Raw genomic sequence first — 19,886 nt, 5'->3', positions numbered from 1 at the left:
GTTGAGTCAAGACGTGTATCTACTGAAGCGCATTTTTAAAATAATAAGCTGGATATTGCCGTGGAAACAATTTGTGAGCATTTTATTTAAGCTGAGATGTTTTTTTTGGCTACTGTACAAAATATCCACTACACATGTCGTAATCAACTGTATAAGTTAGCAGACTTTTTTGGTAGAACTATGAAGACCAAAATGTTCCTCCACACATTATTACTCTGCAAAGGGGGCGGAGCCTCTGCAGAGTTATGTGAGAACTGGCGTTGGTTTGTCTGTCTGTCTGTTTGCAACATTACTCAAAAACAGACAAACGGATTTGGATAAAATTTTCAGGGAAGATCAGAAATGATACAAGGACAAAGTGATTAGATTTTGGCAGTGATGCAGCTTACAGTCTGGATCCAAAAATTTGTTAAAGATTTCTGTATCGTTGCTAGATACCGGCATGGCATCACTGTAACTACTGCCGACAATCACATGATTGTGATCCTACTAAAAAATTGACCGTTGTGGACTTATCAGGACTGATCTGTTGGAAATGATACAAGGAACAGTTGATTAAATTGTGGGGGTGTTTTAGCCTAGCCACGCTAGACAACCCATGGCAACGAATTTAATTCTCTGCCAGGGTGGGTCTATTTACCCTCCATAAGGCTCGAGGTTGGATGCTCCTAAAACTGGCCGCACGAATCATCATGAAGTGTAGAGTCAGAAGGCGGGCGTAACTAAGTGACGACAGAGGCGCAACGATTCTGACAGAAACGACCAGAAACAACTCGCCTAGCCGCGCTAGACAACCCACGGCAAAGAATTTAATTCTCTGCCAGGGTCGACAACAAAAACGACAACAGTCGTTGAGCTCCATTAGCACCGACTCTGAATAATCTTTCTGTTAACATGTCTGTAATATACTTGAGCTTCAGCCATTGACTGTATAAATAAGGCTTCACCGAACTACCCCATCCTCTGATTTCTGGCGCTCTAGGAGCCTATTCATTGCGCTGATTGGTTGTATACCTACCCAATTGCTGCAGAGTGATTTGATAGACAACCTTTTAGCCCGCCTCCCTCCCTGTCGAGCATGCCGAGACCCTTGCATCTTCAGAGCATGGATCTAGTGTGGCTAGGCTAGGGGTGTTTCTGAGTCCCATCAATTCCCGCCGCCCGCTACATATTTAGGTCACGTGATTCAGTGTCCGTACATAACATACACATGCATAACACACGCCTGTTCTCAGCGCAAGTTCATTTTGTATTAAATATCCACATTCTGTGCTGCCATGATTTTTTTTCAACATTTCATCCGTCGAAAATAATTCAACGACAGAGCAGCCTGCGGACAGACAAACGTATGCCTATCGTCGCATTACTCCGCCATTCCTTGGATGTGTAATAACCATAAACGGCATTAAGAGCAGGATTTAGCACGATAAGTATGATTGATTTCTAAGCTCTGACTATGAAAGTTGCTTATTTTGTAAAAAAAAATTTAGAGATATAAGTTGAATCCAAGCTTTGAGGCGCTTTAAATCAAAACGCATGTATGCTGTAGGTCAAAGTAAAGCAGTGAAATGTCCAGACATCATGATAGATAATTCTTGAGATTGGATTTGGGGCCTCATGAGGATTAAACAGTGAAATCTTGCACTTCAGATACACCATAGCTTCTTCATCCCTTTAAGTTTTGTCACACCAATTGAAACTGCTTGGAAACGAGTCTTAAATCACACCTGTTGAACCAGCCTCCAGGTATCAGAATCTCACTGGGAGTCATTCACAGGAAGAGTGAAGTTAACATGATGCAACAAGGAGGTATTTGCACTTATAAAAAGCCCTTTGATGCGTTTTTGCTTTGCAGAAGCAGACCCGTGGCGGCAGTTTGCTTTTGGTTTGTAGCAGCCGGTTGCGTTAATCTATCAAAGCCGGCGCTATCGAGTTGCTCACATCCCTGGAAGTCCAACATTTCATTTATCCATTAAATCATCAGCAGCACATTTTCCTTCAAAAAGCCTGTCAGATGTATGTTTTTCTTGCATCGTACTCTGTGATTTGTGCAGCGTGTCATTTCCTCTGACATGTAATTTCAGTTTCACCATTGACACCTGTTTGAGTGTCGTCTGCTCAAAACTTACAAGATAATTGCAAGGTTTCAGAATTCACTGAGCATTTTTTTTTCCAACCAGAAATCTTCGAATGTAGCTGCCGTTGCGCTGGTGTTGGAAAAGCAAACCGGAGCCTGGGCGGAATTTTCCTTAAACTCACGGCCCACAGATTTCCTTGGACAATTAGGTTGACTGCAAATTATCCAATGACCGAGGAGCTGAGGCCAAATGAACCGCCATGTTAACGTGGTATCGATGACCGGCCTGCATAGGATGTTCATAGGGGGTTTGATGGGGTTAATTTATGTGTTGAAGGAGGAAACGGCCGGTGGCAAAGGAAGGAACATGAGCTTTTTCTTGTGCTCTAAGTGCTGTTAATAAATCTAACAGGACCAGATGACTGAGAAAAGACATTACCATTCGTCTTGATGAATAAAGGAATGTGCTAATTTGCAATGCACATCTGTTTTTCTCCCCATTTCTTTAATTAAGGCCTGTGTATTGGCATATTAGCATTAAAAAAGTAATTAAACCTCCTTTAAAGATGGAGTGTGTTCATGTCCCAGTCTGTAAATGTGTGACTCAAACTAATCTAATCCACAGTAGAACTACACTGAATAATTGAATAGTGAATTAATTGGTTTACATAATTTATTTAGTGGGGAAAAAATTAAAAATTCTCTGATTGCAGTGTCTTAAATATGAATATTTTCTTGTTTCCTTCATCCTCTGACCAACATGTTTGGGTTGTGGACAAAACAAGACATGCCCGCTGAGGACGTCATCTTGGGTTTTGGGGAATGCTGGACATTATTCACCATTTTCTGACACATTATGGACCGAAAAACACATCTAGATTGATCACATGACAATGAAAACAACCCTCACAACTCTATTCCAAAGTGTAGGGGAAAGTAACAGTAAATCTGACCCATGCTAACTTTTTAAATATGCTAAATATCAACAGTTTTTACTCAAGAACTGCACAATCCACATTGAGCTATTGCTTATTTACTACATATATAATTTGTGCTGCTACCTGTGTTTGGGGAAAAAAAATTAAGTCCAGACACAGCAAGCAGGTTGTGTTAAAAAATTTAAATCAAGACAATTTACTACAGGGCAGGTGAGCATCAAAAGATGGCTGAAGAGCTAATGGACAAAGTCCACAAGCAAAGAAACTAATTCATTTAGAAACTCGCTGGTGGCAACAGGGGAGCATTTAACCGCTAAAGAGCCAGCCATATTTCTGTCTGATTAATTGGTGATAACGATATTTTTAATTCAATTAAAACAGCTTTATAAATCCCACCTGGGGCAGATAATTTGAAGCAGTTTGTTGTAGGTTGCACAATAAAGTATATACACGCACATAACTGCACACTTCTGCATCCACGTGATTTTTAGTTTCAGTTAGTTTTATGTGCAGATGAAACAAAACTGTGCCCCAATGGTAGCAGAAAGATTTCACAGCTGTAAATCAATCTATTTTATTTGTTTAGCACCAGTTCAATCAAATCCAATGTTTCACTTTGGATTACCATTGAGCAACCGCTTGGCAACAGCGGAAAGGAACCAAAAAAACCTCCTCCTCACCAGGAACTAAAATAAAATCCTAACAGAACCAGACTTAGGGATGACGACCATCTATCTCAGCTGTATTTGCAGCTGAAGTTAGATCCAGTGAAAAGAGGGTTGCTAAAGCACCTGTACATCTCTGATGCATCCGTTCTGTGCACATGATGTACACCGATCAGGCAGAACATTATGACCATGTGCCTAATATTGTATTGGTCTCCTTTATGCTGCTAGAACTCCTCTGACATAGTGGGGCATGGACACAGGATGTCCTCTGGCACCGGGATGGTGGCCGTGAATTATGTGGGTTACAGGATGAGACCTACCTAGATCAGGTTTATCCTGGCACATCCAACAGGTGCTCAGTAAGACTTGGATCCTGTCAGTGTGGAACCCGGGTGAACACTTTAGCTCTGCTGATTCCCTGCACTACTTCTGAGCAGTTTATGTGGTGTGTTGGGGTGCATTGTCCTGCTGAGGGTAGCAACTGCTGTTGCAGTGGGGGGTTGCAATACTTCGGGTTAGGGTTTGATCCATATCAGACATCCACATGAAATGTCAGGACTCAAGGTTTCCCAGTTGAACATTGCATTGTAGCAAGATGATTGATTTTATTCACTTCACCTGTCAGTGGTCATAATGCTGTGGTTGTGGATGTAAGTCTTTGGTCTGATGAAAAGATAAAGTGTTTGTATTTTCTTTATAAAACCTCTTGTTGATTTTGTACCTTCTGCTGCCTTTAATTCCACCTTTTCTTTGTCATTGTGTTTCTTACAGACCAGCTGAGGAGTCGGCTAAAGGAGTACGGTCTGGTGACGCCCTTCAGCACCGACTCCCACGGACACTACCTGTCACACCTGCTGTCGGCCACCCACAAGCAGCGCGTCAAGAGGGAGGTGTTTTCCTCTGGTGACTCCGAACAGAGACTTTTCTTCAACATCAGCGTCTTCGGGAAGGAGTTCCACCTCCGCCTGCGCCCGAACAACCGGCTGGTGGCGCCCGGAGCGATGGTGGAGTGGCACGACGAGATCCAAGTACTTGGAAACATCAGTGCCGCCAACGTTTCCACAGTGGACCAGGCAGAACCCGGGGACAACGCAACGGAGAGGATACTGCGCCGCGAGCTGCTCAAGACGGACTGCACCTTTACTGGTGACATCACGGACGTCCCCGGGGCCTCGGTTGCCATTAACAACTGCGACGGTTTGGTAAGTCTTCGTCTGCCATAAAGCTGCTTGCTCCCACACCCCCTGAACCTCCGTCTTTTCTCTCCAAAAGTGCCATGACCTTATCAAGTGACACCAGGGGGATTTTAGATGTCCGTAACTCCCGGGTTTAGCCTTTCTTTACGTCAGCACCGGGAATTTTTACAGCACATTGTTCTTGGAGGTATGCTTCAGGCGAGCCGAGGGAATGGGTTTTTGTACAGGAGTTTGTCACGGGTGAGCGGTCGTCTATTGCAGCCACAAACCTCACGGATTCTCCTCCTAACCTCTTCCCAGCATAAAACATGGGTTCCTTTTGTGTTGCACAAAAGTCTGCAGTCCTATCCTCACTATCACCCCTCATAAAACACTCCAGCGGTAATTGGGGAATGACCTGGGCCAAGATCTCTGAAAGTAGGCCAGCGAAGCATCTCGGCATTTAGGGTAGGAGTCCGTCAGCCAAACCGGAACTCCATCGATCAACCCTCAAACCTCCTGCATTCTGGGGGATTTTCTTTGCACCAACATGTGCCTTTTCTGCATCAATTTCTAGTGAAAATATCTCAGTTCATGTAAAAGAAGACATCAAATTGAGATATAATGGAATATATAGTTGTAAGGATCATATTTATCAACTCAAAGCCTTGAGTTTCTCCTAGAACTCATTGGGATTATTTGAACCCATTTGTCTTTGTCCCAAAGAAAAACAATACATTTTTGGTTCTTTCACAGCTTTATTATAGATCATCTGAAATTATGTCAAAATCTGCTAAGTCAAAAATATACAAACAGCAATGCTAATGTGTGGCCATTTTCAATTCAACTCTGCACTTTTGGTAGCAAATGTACAAGCTTCTGGATGTGTCTTTAGCTGTTCTCTTGACAAAAATGGTACATTTCAACCAATTATGTTTTGATTTTCTGACAGACTTGTTTCTTCAGCGCAGTCTACAGGTTTCTGATGGGGTTTAAGTCAGAAATTTTGGAGCGACCAGTCTAAAACTTGATTTAGCTCTTTCTCTTCCGCTTTTGATGTCTGTTTGGGGTCACTGTCTTGTTGAAACACCCAACTGTGTCTAAAGCCCAACCTTCTGGCTGATGATGTTAAGTTTTTTCTGAAGAAGGTAGAGGTAGTCATCTATCTTCAATATTTACTATTTGTTAAGCTCCAGTGTCAGTGGAAGCAAAACCACCCTAGAGCATGATACTGCCACCACCATGCCTGACTGTAGGTTTGGTATGTTTGCCTATTTGAGGTGAAAATGGCCAAGGGACGTTAAACCAAATATTAGCATTGCTGTATGCATATTTTTTCATGAAATAACCAGAATGCGTTATTGTTTTTATGACAATGATGCGTGTGTTTCACTAGTTCCATCTTAGAACATTCACATTGATCGGAGTCATTGGAAAGTCAAGACTTCCGTGATTTATGTGGTCTTTACAAATGTTTGTAAAAATGGATCTAATGATGTTTTTCACAATAAATTTAGCTGTAGTATGAGCGCACAGTTTATATTTTGAGAGTAAAAACAAAGGAGAAAGAAGTTGTAGTATGCAGTGTTGTACAGCGTTTTCAACGTAATCCGTATTCTGGTTTCTTTTTGTGTTTGTACTGGTGGTGGACAAATTGACATGTTCTAAATATTGATGGTACGTGTCCCCTGCATCCAGAAAAAGCAACACCACGGATGCACTGCAGCCATTCATTCCCTGACAGGGAATTTGAAGGATAAGTTTGACATCATTTTGTCTCTTTATTATTCAAGCAGTGCCTTAGAGGAGACTGAACCAACTCTACCACTAACAAGTACAGTCTGCGGAGCTGCACACAAACATTGCTTCAGCGTAATTTATTCCCTGAGGAGAAACCCATGTGATGCTCCTGCACCGTACCTGTTCATTGTGTTTGTTTTTCTGAAAGCAAAGTCATAAAAAAAGCTATTAATAAAAAGTAAAAGGGTCATATTACGCCTCGATCATTAAGGTAGATTTAATTTACCAAGAATGTGCCGACGAATCTGATGGATCGGTTTGGATTGCGGCTTTTATTAGAGCACTGATTGAAACGCTGCCGTTGGATCGTGCTCCCCGTTTATCAAGAGTTTCAGACTCAAATAAACTTTAATAAAAGAATGAAGCTCATGATGCAGCAATGTGGCTTAATAATATGTTATTAGACCAGCGAGTTGTGAAGCTCCAGGAGAGGCAAAAACAAAAGTTTGTCAGCCTCAATAGTTTTTGGATGGAGTGCTGCGTTTGAAACTGATGCTTCTACACTGCTCAAGCCCTGGCCCGATTCATAAAATACTCTGAATTATCTTCACATTTACTGGATGAATTCTCTGCAAGTTTTCTACAAACAGTCATGGCTTCCATACGATGAGTCCTGCTGATTAGTCACCTCTTCTGGTGTTGTTTGTCCTCAAAAGCAGGTTGAGGATTTGTGATTTGAGTGAAATTTGATGGACATATTTAAGCCGTGTCTCCTAGAAATTACACAACTATACTGCATTCTCTGTTACATTTTGAGGGAAATTTATGTTCTTCAAGATTTAGTTTAACTTTAAGGAACTTTGTGCCCCTGGTGAACCGGTAAATTGAGGACTTTTTGTGCCTAAACTTAGCCAAAAATGTAGTGAAACCAAAGTGTATTATTTCCCAAAACCTTACCATGTTTTGGTGCCTGAAACTCAGCAAACAGCACGAGAAAACATCATTTAAATCTGAGAATTATCGCCCCAAGTGAGATGCAAACCCCCAGTTTCTTGGGTGAAAGTCTTTTGAATTTATGCCTTCACAATCCTAACTTGAGCTCTGTGGCTTTTTCCGACTGGAAGTGTTTTCTGCAGCGTCACAGTCTTATCTGTTGAGGGGGAAATAAGTTTCTTTCCAAGCAAATTGAAAATGCAATTAATTTGCATGTTATTTTGGTGAGGCAGGGCTGCATTTGCACAATCTCTGCAGGATGAATTTCAATTACAGAGTCTAATTTCCTGCCAAAGCATTTGTACCGTATAATTATTTTTGACCAACGACCTGCACACTAATGAGATTCTGAATTAAACTGCACTATACATTGTTTAGTGTTGCAATAATGAGGTGATTTTAGCGTGCTAGCATGCTGAACTAAGCCCAGAGCACTAGTTTGACTGAGTGCAGCCACAGATAAATTCAAAGAGAAAGCAACTCCAGCTTCAGTTGTCTTCGTCTGAGTGATTCCACCTCAGAGTGTCGTTCACTTTAACATCTCAGCTGAAAAAGACCATTTGAGTTTGTGATTGCACAGGCTGCATATCAGAAGTGAAGTGAGCGAGAGGTTTGTCAAATCAGCCCCTCTGGGATCACTTAAAAGAGCGACACATGGGCGGGCTGACAGCAAGCCTGCAGGACTTGATCTGCAATTTCTCAGATGTGTGATTCTCAGAGGATGACCAAAAGGCGCTCGGCGGGGGTTTCACTTTGCACATTACGACTCGTAACAAGCCGACACATGTAGGGGGAAGCGTGGGAGTGTGAGGCTTTGACAGCATTAGAAGGAAAAAAATCCAATGAGGCAAGCGAGTCAGAGTGACGTACGTTTACGGTGGTGGGAGGAGAAGTTCGTGAGAAACGGGCGGAGAGTCCGGGGAAATTATAACCGGCTGATTCACAGGAAGAAAGCTGACATGTTTAGTTTTGTTTTTCACATGAAACTCCAGTCAAACATTATGCAACATCACATGAGCGACATGAATTCCTAATTGACGGGTTGAAAGCGCCTTTAATGCACCTTTAAACCCTCCTGGCTTTTATAAATGCGTACAACCTTGAAATAATAGCTTTTAAATTGCAGAATTGGACGTCAATCAATACATAACACCTTGGTATTGGATTACAGTGACAGCAGCTTTTTTATACAATAAACTTTACTCCATAGGCAGTGAAATGTAGAATTTATATCACCTCTAGTTGTGAAAGTTGAATTCTTGACATGATAAAATGTCACTTTTCTGCTGCCACAATCTAAAATTAATCAAAAAAATTGGATCAAAAGCATTTCACACACCCCACAATAAGTCGTATTTTGTGGGACTGGAGGTGTGAAAACTGCTCTTGAGTGAGAAATTAATAAATTAATTATGATAGAGCTGACTAATGATGCCCAAATCTCTTTCTGGGTTTAAACTTACTGATTACAAACCATCTTTAGGAGCGACCTCAAGAAAATAAAAAGAATAATTGAAAATTCAGTCAAGTAAGTTATTTTTATTATCATTATTTACGGGTTGAAATCACCTTTGATGCATCCTTAAACCCTCCTGGTTTTTATAAATGCGTACAATCTTGAAATAATGACTTTTAAAACACGGGTATTAAAGGACTTTCTTGCAGAAGTGGACGTCAATCAATGCATAACACCTTGGTATTAGATCACAACGGAAGCAGCTTTTAAAGTTCATTTAAAAACTTTCCACTGTAGGCACTCAAATGTAGAATTTATGTCACCTCCAGTTCTTATGGTTTAATCCTAGAAATAATAAAATGTCACTTTTCAGCTGACTTAAATGATGCACAAGTCTTTTTCTGGCTTTAAAAGTCATCTTTAGCATCAAGTGTAAGAAGGAATTATTTTTATTTTTTTATTCTAGGAAGCTACTTACTCCATTAACCCATTTAATCCGTTAACCTCCTGATGAGTTCATACGGCTGATTATTGTTGGAAAAACCTGCGATATTAACGGAGAATTGTTAGATTTTCAACTTTTTTAATGAATCAGTCTTGAATGAGTCGCGTGCGAGGTGCAGTTCTGTCAGGAAAATGAACCAAATCTTATCTTTAAATTGTCATATTTCGTCAAAATAACTTTATTCGAGTCTTAGTCTTGTTTAAAAATTCCTCCAAAATAACTGCCTGTGCAATAACTGCAAAATAATCTTGGTGGCTCGGCTGCAACCGACAGTCAAAGATGTAGTGGGCATTTGGTTGAACTGCAGGCAGTGTTTACACAGAGCACATAGGTGTCAAGTGTGGAAACAAATTAGGGAGACTTAAAGTAAAATAAATGCAGCAAGGAATGGTAAATGGAGGAAGAAGTTGTTGGAAGGTACATTCAGGATGGTGACACATCTTTGTGGAGCTGATGAGAAGAGCAGTTTTTAGAGGTTATAGTGAACTTTTTTTTTCGAATTTAGGGTGTGATACAGCACAAAAGTAAAAAATGAAAGTAGTAAAAGCAACAAAAAATGCATTTTAAAAAAAAATTTTCCACCACTGTAAGCACTTGGAAAAATGTAGTCCCGTTTTTTGTGTCACCCTGTATAACTGTTACTCGACTGAACTGCAGGCAGTGCATACTCTAAGGAAAAAGTGAAATTAAAGATATTTTGAGCAAAATTAACCATACTCGGTCAATAAAATAAATGCAGCATGGCTCAAAATTAGTAAACAGGGGAGCAAGTTGTCAGAAAAATTCTGGAAGATACAATCAGCATGGTGGAACATCATCATCCATTATTTATATCCATTATTTCTACATCTAGTCATGGTTTTACTGTGTCTGTAGAGGTGCAGGACAGTGAAAAATGAGCCCACAGTGAGTAAAAATGTGACAGGAGTGACAGAAGTTCCTAGAAACTGCTTGGAGTTCAGATGGTTAATTGTTTATTCTACAAAATATAAGAAAACTCTGTGTGCAGAGTGGTCGCATCTTAACATCGCTCTTTTTATCGAACCAACAGTCCAAAAGTCTCAAATTCATTTAGTTTAAATGAAAGAGAACACAGAAGAATCTTTGGACCCGATAAAGTTTTTACTTTTCACTTGATAAAAACTTTAAAAAGGTCTAATTAAACATCAAATTATCTGCCGATAACCACCACAGTTGTGAGCATTTCATTGGAACTTTAAAAGAAAAGCTTTTCTGTATTTATATCATCCCATGAAAAGACCAAAAGCACCAGCGAATTGATTTCATTAACATTTACTCTGTAAGTAATTACTTTGTATTTCACAGCTCCATTGTTCTCCAAAAACTATTAAAAATACTTTTTTCTCTCCAGAGATGTGAAAGTGATTGTGACAGTGTTATTGCTCTTTTAGGGCGTCCCACTGAGTTCTGGTTGTTTTACAGAGAAATGAGTTTAAAATAAATACTTCTGTGACATTTAACTGCTGACGTCCGGCAGACAGCTGTGAAGTGAAGCACTGAAATCACATTTTGTACTGAGAAATAATTTGCCTAGAAGGGGGGGTAAACTTAGGTGAGGCAAAGGAAACCGAAAATTATCTCATGACGCATGTAATCTTTAAGTTTTAATCAACTGTTGAACTCATTTCCTTCTGAGAAATGCTAATTTGTTCAGTAAGTGATTTGAACGCCGTTCATTCTGTCTTTGTATTTTTCATCAAGGGCATTGTAATGGAGAATGAACTCACTGAGCTGAGTCAGAAATCATTTCCAGCCGAAAGTCACACTGAAACTTAAATTCTCCTCATGTAACCTTTAATGCAGCTGTTTGTTTGGCGTCTCAAGAAGATAAAACCGTTTAGATGTATTCATGCTGAGCTTCAGAGCTGCCAGGAGACGCAGAACATCCACAGCTTCAGTTATCAATAATCAGGTTTTAAACTTTGTGTCGCTTTAAACTGTCAACTCTGGAGATGCACTGTTGAGTTTGTATCCCACTCAGAGAGTCAAAGTGTGTATTTTAAGTTGCACTTTGTCGCAACACGTCTACTTAAACCTGCATTCTTTCTAACAACCAGCAGGGGGTGACTCTTCAGATTGTATAGAAGTCTGAGGAAAATGAGCCAACTTCTCACTTGATTTATTACCTCAGTAGACATTTTCCGAATAAGTTTATGGTCTCAATCGCTCCTTTACAGTCTCCTCTAACACAGCATGATGTTGAGTTTATAAATTGTATCCATATTTTGAGGAAAATGGACAACAAAGCCGGGTATGCTGTAGTGTCTGGCAATTCAATTCAAAGACATGTGGAGCACCTGGACACAGAGCAGTAACAACTGTGTAAAAGTACTTGCTTAATTAAAGTAGAACCTTGTGATTAATCTGGTTTCCACATGTTTTTATGCACTTTTTGAAGTATTGCAATTGAAAAAGTGATTGGAAACTGCAACATTTTAAAATAAAAAGTCCCTAATTTCACAAAAGCTATTTTTAAACTCAGTTAAGGTACTTTAGGACTTTCTTGAGTCTTCATGGGAGGTAGAAACACATTGTTCAGTGTCGCTGTTTCTTCTTCTTTCATTGTTTTCATCTCTAGACAACATAAAACATGAAAGACTAAGTACAACATCCACGACTATTCCCGAACTTTTCTCTCCTTTTTTCTTTGGCAGATGTCCAAAGTTTTTGTTTGCTGTTTTAGTTTTTTCTCAGTTGGTGGACAGCTAGTTTTATGTTTTGCTTCTTCTACTCTATTTATTACAGTCATGCAGCCTTTAGCGCCACCTTCTGACGACACTATACACTCCATTTGCTCCAAAGTAGTTCGGCAGTTCTTCAGATTCCCTCAACAGATTTATGTAAACATGGTTACTGATACATTTTTACCATATTGTTATGAGCATGTTCTTGAACTTTTAGTCAGATGCACTCTTTGCCTACCACATTAAAAAAAATCAAGATATCAGAGCCAAAATCTTGATTTCAAATCTCCAAAATGATGCTTGTTGCCCATTTTAGGAACACTTTTTTGAATGTGGCTGTTTCTTCTCTCATTGTCTTTATCTCAAGATAAAACATGTCCAATACAAGCTCACATATTTATCTTCTCTGCATTCTTCTCTCCTAAATGGCCAAAGTTTTGTCTGTTTCTTCTTCTCAAGTGTTTTTGGCAGACAGCTGGTTTTGTTTTTGGCGTCTTTTCCTCTGTTTATTACAAGTGTCCACCTAGTGATGACACCATGCAGCAAAGTTTATTTGGTCCAAAGCTGTTAAAGGGAATAAGGCTTGCATTTTTTTTTTCAGCACTTAAAGGCAATTGACTTTGACTTCAGTTGATGATTATGTAGAAAATGTTGCTATGATGGCCTCCTTGATCTCCGAGTTAGACCTTTTGTTTGCCAGGTCCAGGTTTTAATAAACGGGATGGTGGCAGCCAAAATGTTGATATGGAATCTTCAAAACAAAAGTCCACAAGACTGACATTACCGTGGCTTCTTCCATCTTTTATTCAGTTTATATGAGCAACACTGCCTAATGTTGGTTTCACTCAGAGGAAAAATGTTTAATTCCAAGACTATTGAAGAGTTTTATACAGTTGAAGCTGAAAAAAAGTAAATAAAATCAGTACCGTAGAGAAGACCAAGGTCAAAATGGGGCTAAGCTGCCAGCCATCTTATCTAAATGAGGAAAAATGACCAGAATCCATGTTTACTTCCTGATTGGGGTCACAAGTATCCAACAATGAGTCACAGAGTGATACTGAGATGAAAAATGAGACATTTCAAACAATTTGCACAAAGCAAAAGACGAACATTCAGGATGCTGGAATCTCTGTCTGTACAGAAGAATGCATAAAGGTTTGATTCCCTCTTTTTTGTAAGAATAGTTTTCGATCAAACACTACATCAGAGCTATTGTGTACTGATTTAAATTTAAGTTTGAATTTAAAAAGCAATTCTTAGGGTGCTTGTGGCCACTTTCTTAAACGTGTCGAAGCTAATTCCAACTTGCAAAACCTCTAAGCCTTAAGAGAACGAGCGTCCTTCTGTCTGAGCTGCAGATCTCTGTGTGAAATCCTAAATATAATCTCTATAAATAATGTCAAGCACATGTCCCAAACCAGGATAATGACGCTGCGACCTTCACGCTGGTTGTCGGCGCTGCAGGATTTGACCGTTTCCTTTGATTGGAGCAGGAGGAAGTAGTTCATCACTTGGGCAGATCTAGTCTCTGCAAGTCTTTCTTCTCTCAGGCGTTTACAGTCGAAGCTTCGCAGGAGATTTGGGGCCACACAGGATGTGAGAGTTGTTTTTTGTAAATACTGTCGTGGCAGGATGTCATTTTGAAGACGCCAGCAGCCATCAAAGGTCAGCTTGAAGGCTAATCTGAAGACTGCTGCTGCACGACATCACACAGACTGTCACTGCTTATTTTGGTTTATTATTTATTAAAAAAGGGCCAAAATCGGACAAATCTATAAATAACACACGATTACTATTTTTAAATGCTTCCCTTGTTACCTAATGGACTCATATTTGTCATTTGTTGATGTTTTTCTTCGCTTTTTGCCACAAGAATCATTTTCTGAGCTGCTAAAATCAGAAGATGAAAGACTTAACTTACCTTAATTTACCTTGTTATGGCAAGAAATCTAATAATGTGCAATTTATAACAGATACATTGAAGAAAACTAAAGGCAACATCTGATCATAAGTCATGTTGACACCAGCTGTGTTTATGATCTGCTTTTTTTGAAAAATTATAGATTTTTGGTGAAAAACTATAAACAAAGCAAACAAACTCACCAAATTGTACTAATAAGATAAAAATATTCTTTAAAAAGTAAATTAAGGGACCAATTCCTGCCTATTCTGTTTCATTTTTTAAAGAAAAGGGTCAAAATCTGACAAGAAGCTATAAATAATACACTGTTACGATTATTAAATTCTTCTTGTTTTTACCTAATGGACTCCGTTGCGGATGTTTTTCTTCACTTTTTCCCACAAGAATCAGTTTCTGAGCTGCTAAAATCAGAAGACAAAAGACTTACTTTAACTTAATTTACTGTGTTCCAGCATTTGGACCATTTTTCTTGTCATTTTCTGTTACTAGAAGCGCAGTTTTTTTTTTTACTCTGAACTGCAGTTACTGTTAATATTAGAATTAGAATTACTTTATTCATCCCCGAAAGGAAATTCAGTTTTTAGGATGTTTTTAGAAGATTAAATTATAAATATCACCAATATATGGCTTGAAATTTAAGCTGAATTGGAAACAAGGGTTATTTTAGGGTAGAAATCTGTATTATTTTGTATTTATCATTTCTATATTTGCTCTGTAGTGCTTCACATTTAACTTCATGTAGACTTATGTACACATCTCAAACTCTGTTCAGTGTTATTAGTTTTGGTGCCTGGTCAGCTGCTCATTTGTGCGTCATCTTTTCAGTTTTGCTCATTTACTGCAAACTGTTAGTATCAGTGTTTCTTCACATCAGGAAAAAAACAAACAAATTTAGGATGTTTTGGAACATTAAACTGAGAAAATCACTAAAATGTGATAAATGGAGCTTGAAATTGAGAACAAATTGAAGTACTTTTGGGGTACAAATCTGTATTAGTTGGTATTTAAGGATGCCATTAACTCTGTATAGTGCTACAGTTTCTTCAATTTTAGCTTTAGTGTCTCAGTTTTATTCATTTTGGTGCCTGATCAGCAGCTCATGTGCACTTTCTCTTTTCAGTTTTGCTCCTCACAATCTATTCCTAGAGTCAGACTGTTGTTATTAGGCTGTTTTTGTAACATTAAATTGTGAAAAGTCACTAAAATGTAATAAATGAGGCTTGAAATTGAAGAAGAATTCAATTTGGCCTGATCTATTTTGTTACAAAATTTTTTTTTGTGGTAGAAATCTGTGTTACTGAGCTGTAGTGCTTCCGTTTCTTCACATTTAGCTTCATGTATACGTCTCAAGCTCTCTGTAGTGTTGCAATTTTATAGCGTTGGCGTGTGATCAGCAGCTTTTTTTTCCACTTTTTCTTTCCAGTTTTGCTTCTTATAGTCAATTTCTAGAGTCAGACTGTTACTATCAGGGTGTTTTTGGAATATTAAATTGTGAAAAATCACTAAAATGTAATAATTGAGGCTGAAAACTGAAGAATAATTCAGTTTGTCTTGCTCTGTCTTTTTAAAAAATGGTTATATTTGGGTAGAAATCTTTCAACTTGTTGCTCTCGTCCCGAATCATCATATCTTTTGCAGCCTAAATGCGACGCTCGCAGGATGCCGTAACTGGAGATCAAACGCCCTCCAAAGCGGTGGCTCCTGATGAAAAAGCCTGTCGCTGAGGGCCGGCGCTCTTTGATCTCAAGTGGTAGCCCGAGCCCTCGCTAGGTGTGTGTTTAACTATTCCTTAATTACAGCCAGGCTGCTGTCTGGAAGTCTTTACTGCTGCGAGCGGGCAGCAGCTAAACGCTTATGAGGCAGCAGATACTTCCTCTGCAGTGTGGGGGGGGAAGCTGGAAGAGCCTCGCTGGCCTGTGGAGGGAAAATGTTGACACCAATGCACACTCAGGCAGAATTATTACAACATTGAACTGATACTAAAATCAGATTAATGTAATAATGCAGCATGTGAAGCATTTCAGGAATTACTTAAGCTGGAAGTTATTAGTAAAAGCTCAGATTTGTAGAAATTAGGGCAGGGGTGTCAAATTCATGCAGACGTCCACTTCCGAAGGCTAAAAACATGCCCTGTTTTTCTTAAACTTTAATGACATTTCACGTCCATCAAGTCGTGGTGTCTGTTCTAACGGACATATAGCTAAAAATACTAATCAAAAACTGACTCGGCAAAAAAATATTGTTTTCCCTGCATTTCATTATTGGAGAGGAATAAAAAGGAACTGGACAGTCGGAATGGGTTCAAGACATGAATTGAGCTAAGAACACAATAGAAATGACTAACTATTGGTGCTTTTCCACGAGCACCAACTTGGCTCGACTCGACTCGGTTTAGGTCATTTTCCATTAGAATTGAGTACCACCTCATCGTGGGTGGAGTCGTCATAGCACGGCAGCCCGGACATGGAGTTAGCGTTAATGTCTAACTACCGAGCTTACTTACTCCTGCATACAGGAGACAACGACGTTGCTTTTATAATGTACTTGTTTGTTTAAAGTGAGCTTGTCACCAATGGGATAACTAATGTAAAAGTTTCTTGAAGTCACAAAACACTCAAAGGTTTTCGTGAAGGAGTTGCTCTCGTGTGTTGTCACTCCCTGTCCAGTCAGCGGCCTGCACTCTGCAGACATCACATCATTGGATCGACTCAGCTCGCTTGGAACTACAATAGTCCTTGGTACCAGGTGCTCCATCCTAATGGAAAATCTCACAAACTAAGTACAGTCGAGCTGAGTACGCTCTAATGGAAAAGCGTCATATGACAACACAAAACAATGTGTTGAATATGAGTGAGGAGGAAAAGGAAGGAACACGATTTTTCGATGCAATATTTGGGCAAATATTAGGATAAATGTGATGTTCTGAGAGGAAAGCAGCCACTGATTTGATGGTTTGCTAGTTGGAAACTTGCAGGTATTTCAGTTTGGTAATGAAAGAAATGAGAAAGTTGCACCAAGTTATAGTGATTTGAAAGTTACTTGTGTTGTGATGTTGGATGGTCGAGTCGGTCTGCTGACACTGGTGAACAGAGTGGAGCCACCTAGTCAGTCTTTAAGTTGGACTCTTCGGAAAGACTCTTGGGTAGGTGGTGCTCTCAGGTACGGTCTTTTAAAGAGGACTTTTGCATGTCTTTAACCAACCAACCTCTGTCAGGGAGGGCTGATGTCCAGATGTCCCTCACAGTCACACATTTAAGATGTTCTCTGATGGGGTATATATTTTCTAAATGGTTTCAAATGGTAGCGCATCTTGCCTGGATGTGTCCTCTCAGTGGACAGACAATCAATCAATCAAGGCTAAACGCTTATATGACAGGAGATAATGTTAAAATTCTAGTTTGTCACACATAAAACAACAGATTTAAAGAGACTGAATGCAGTAATGGTGGTGGAAGAAAGAGAAGAGGAAGATATTTTTTTGACGTTTTGAACTAAAGCCAGAGTCCAGACTGAGATGGTTTGGATGGTTTAAGGCTTAAAGGAAGACCAAAGACTTATGGATGTAGTGAAAGAGGACATGAAGTTAGTTAGTTTGAGACAAGAGAAAGCAGAGGACAGGGTTAGATAGAAGCAGATGATTCACTGTGACGACCTCTGAAGGGAACAGCTGAAAGAAAAAGAACCGATGAGGTTATTGGCATTAGTGGACTTTGTCTCCAGTCTGTGATTGAAAATGAACAAAAACTTTCTCTTTCTCCGTCTTAGACTTGCGTGTATCTGGTTGATCCTCCACCTGTATGGGAAACAGACAGCCTTCATGTTGCAGATACTAGACCGAGCCGCTCCTCGATGAGAGATGAAACATTTCAGTGAATGTAGCAGAAACTGATCTGTCAGAGCGTCAACAGACCGTTTATTCCTCATGTCTGCCGCAGTTATTCATGGTGTGATTCTCCCTGCTAAACCTTGATCATTTTCCAGCCAGTTACCAGAGTTTATTGTAAATTCTGACTTGCTGTGCAGCTGTTTGCACTCTGAATCCTGCACTGTGGACTGTAGAGCTACTAGAAACCACAAATTTGGCATCCAGAGGTGTATTTTGTGAAGTTTTCTAGTGAAATCATCTTTTTTTTGTCTTTATTTTAGCACTTTTAGGTCATTGAAAGAGACACCAAACTTATTCCCAATGCATGAGAGAGAAGAAACTGAAGAAGTCGCCAATTTAAAAGCAATTTGCAAGTGATAGTGACTTGTGAAAAGGGATTCTGACACTACTTGTGATCTGCATTAAAGGAAATAAGTTCCTTTGCCATCTAGAAATGCTTTTGTGTGGTCCAGATAAGAATTCAGAGACTACTTGCATACTGCTCAATCTGCAGAGGCTGAATACTGGGAGGTAAAACATGATATTGGTCAAGATAATCGATGGGTTTGTGGGCCCTTTAATGGACATTGATTACACTGAAAAAGATCTAAAACCTTCCAACCCTGAACCGCCTCCTGCATATATCAAGATCAAAGAGCAGCTGGTGGAGATCCAAACGTGGACTGTCTTCTCTGCTTTTTTTCCTCAGATGCATTTGTGTCTGTTTATGGATGTAATGACAGCATTTGATACTGAAAACACACCTGGTTTTGTGTGGATATGTCCATAAAGATGCTGCAGTTTTACAAGTAGAGCACATTTTCAGCTCCTCTCTGTTCATGTGAACGAAACATACGGCATACAACTCTTCAAACGAGGATTTCTGTAAAAGAGGAAGGAATGCGACCTCGAGATGTCAGGAGTGGGTGTATCGTTCCGTCGATGCTTCACACACTGTGCATATCAGATTGTGAAATCGTTTCCCCCGAAAGCCAACAGGGAAAGCTCCTCATGTCCGATGTATTTCTGGACTCCCGGACTTAATCTCTGGGTCTGTGTTTGGTCCTGGAAGATAAATCATCTGTTGATCTCAGACAGAAACTCCCACATGAATGAAACGGACATTTAAACTTCTTCCCAACTTTGATAAATGATTTTAAGACGGCATGGACTTAAACTTGTAGAATTATTTTGGCAGAGTCTTCATAACATTTGAAAAGAAGCATGGGCAGATGAGGAATAAGTGCAGACATCAGTTATAATGAGTCTTGGCAGTTTAGCGCATTAACCCTCTAAACCCACAAACGATTTTCAGCTCCTGTTACATTTTTACTCACTGTGGTCATTTTTCACTGCAGTATAAATTCCTGCACCTCTATGGAAACACTACAACCATGGATATATGTAGAAATAACTTTTGCAGCTTAATACAGCTTTTATGCCATGAATCACAAAAAAGAAGAATGAAAGTTGTTTTTTTTTTTTAACAAAAACTGCAAAATGAACTGTAACTGACATGCACAACATCTTTGCAAGTGCCAACAGGTGTTACCAATACTGGAAAAATGGTGTCTGTATGTGCTACAGATAATTTACTGTTTATATTTTCAAATTTGGTGTATTTCACATCTGCTCATCAACTTTCAAAAGATGTTTGATCATATTTCACCATCTCTCGCCTCTGGTGCTGTTTCCGAGCCATGCTGCATTTGTTTTATTGATTATTATGTTTTATTTTGCTCTCAATCTCTTTATTTTATTGTTCTTAGAGCACACAGCCTGCAGTTAAACTAAGGCAGCCACTATATTTTCATCACGTGATACCATGTGCTAACACCACACC

General features: G+C 39.5%; 1 protein-coding gene across 1 annotated transcript in view; it reads left to right on the top strand.

The window, feature by feature from the left end:
- The window catches only part of adamts3 (ADAM metallopeptidase with thrombospondin type 1 motif, 3), a 214,131-nt gene that overhangs the window by 10,843 nt on the left and 183,402 nt on the right, over positions 1-19,886 (top strand). The window contains exon 3 of the mRNA XM_022195042.2: positions 4,455-4,885. Coding sequence (XP_022050734.1) covers positions 4,455-4,885 — 431 coding nt within the window. The remainder of the gene's footprint in view (positions 1-4,454; positions 4,886-19,886) is intronic.

This window comes from Acanthochromis polyacanthus, chromosome 7, assembly GCF_021347895.1.
Source record: "Acanthochromis polyacanthus isolate Apoly-LR-REF ecotype Palm Island chromosome 7, KAUST_Apoly_ChrSc, whole genome shotgun sequence".
NCBI lineage: Eukaryota > Metazoa > Chordata > Actinopteri > Pomacentridae > Acanthochromis > Acanthochromis polyacanthus.
The sequence above is the reverse complement of the archived record's forward strand: the minus strand, read 5'-3'. Positions and strand labels throughout refer to the sequence as shown.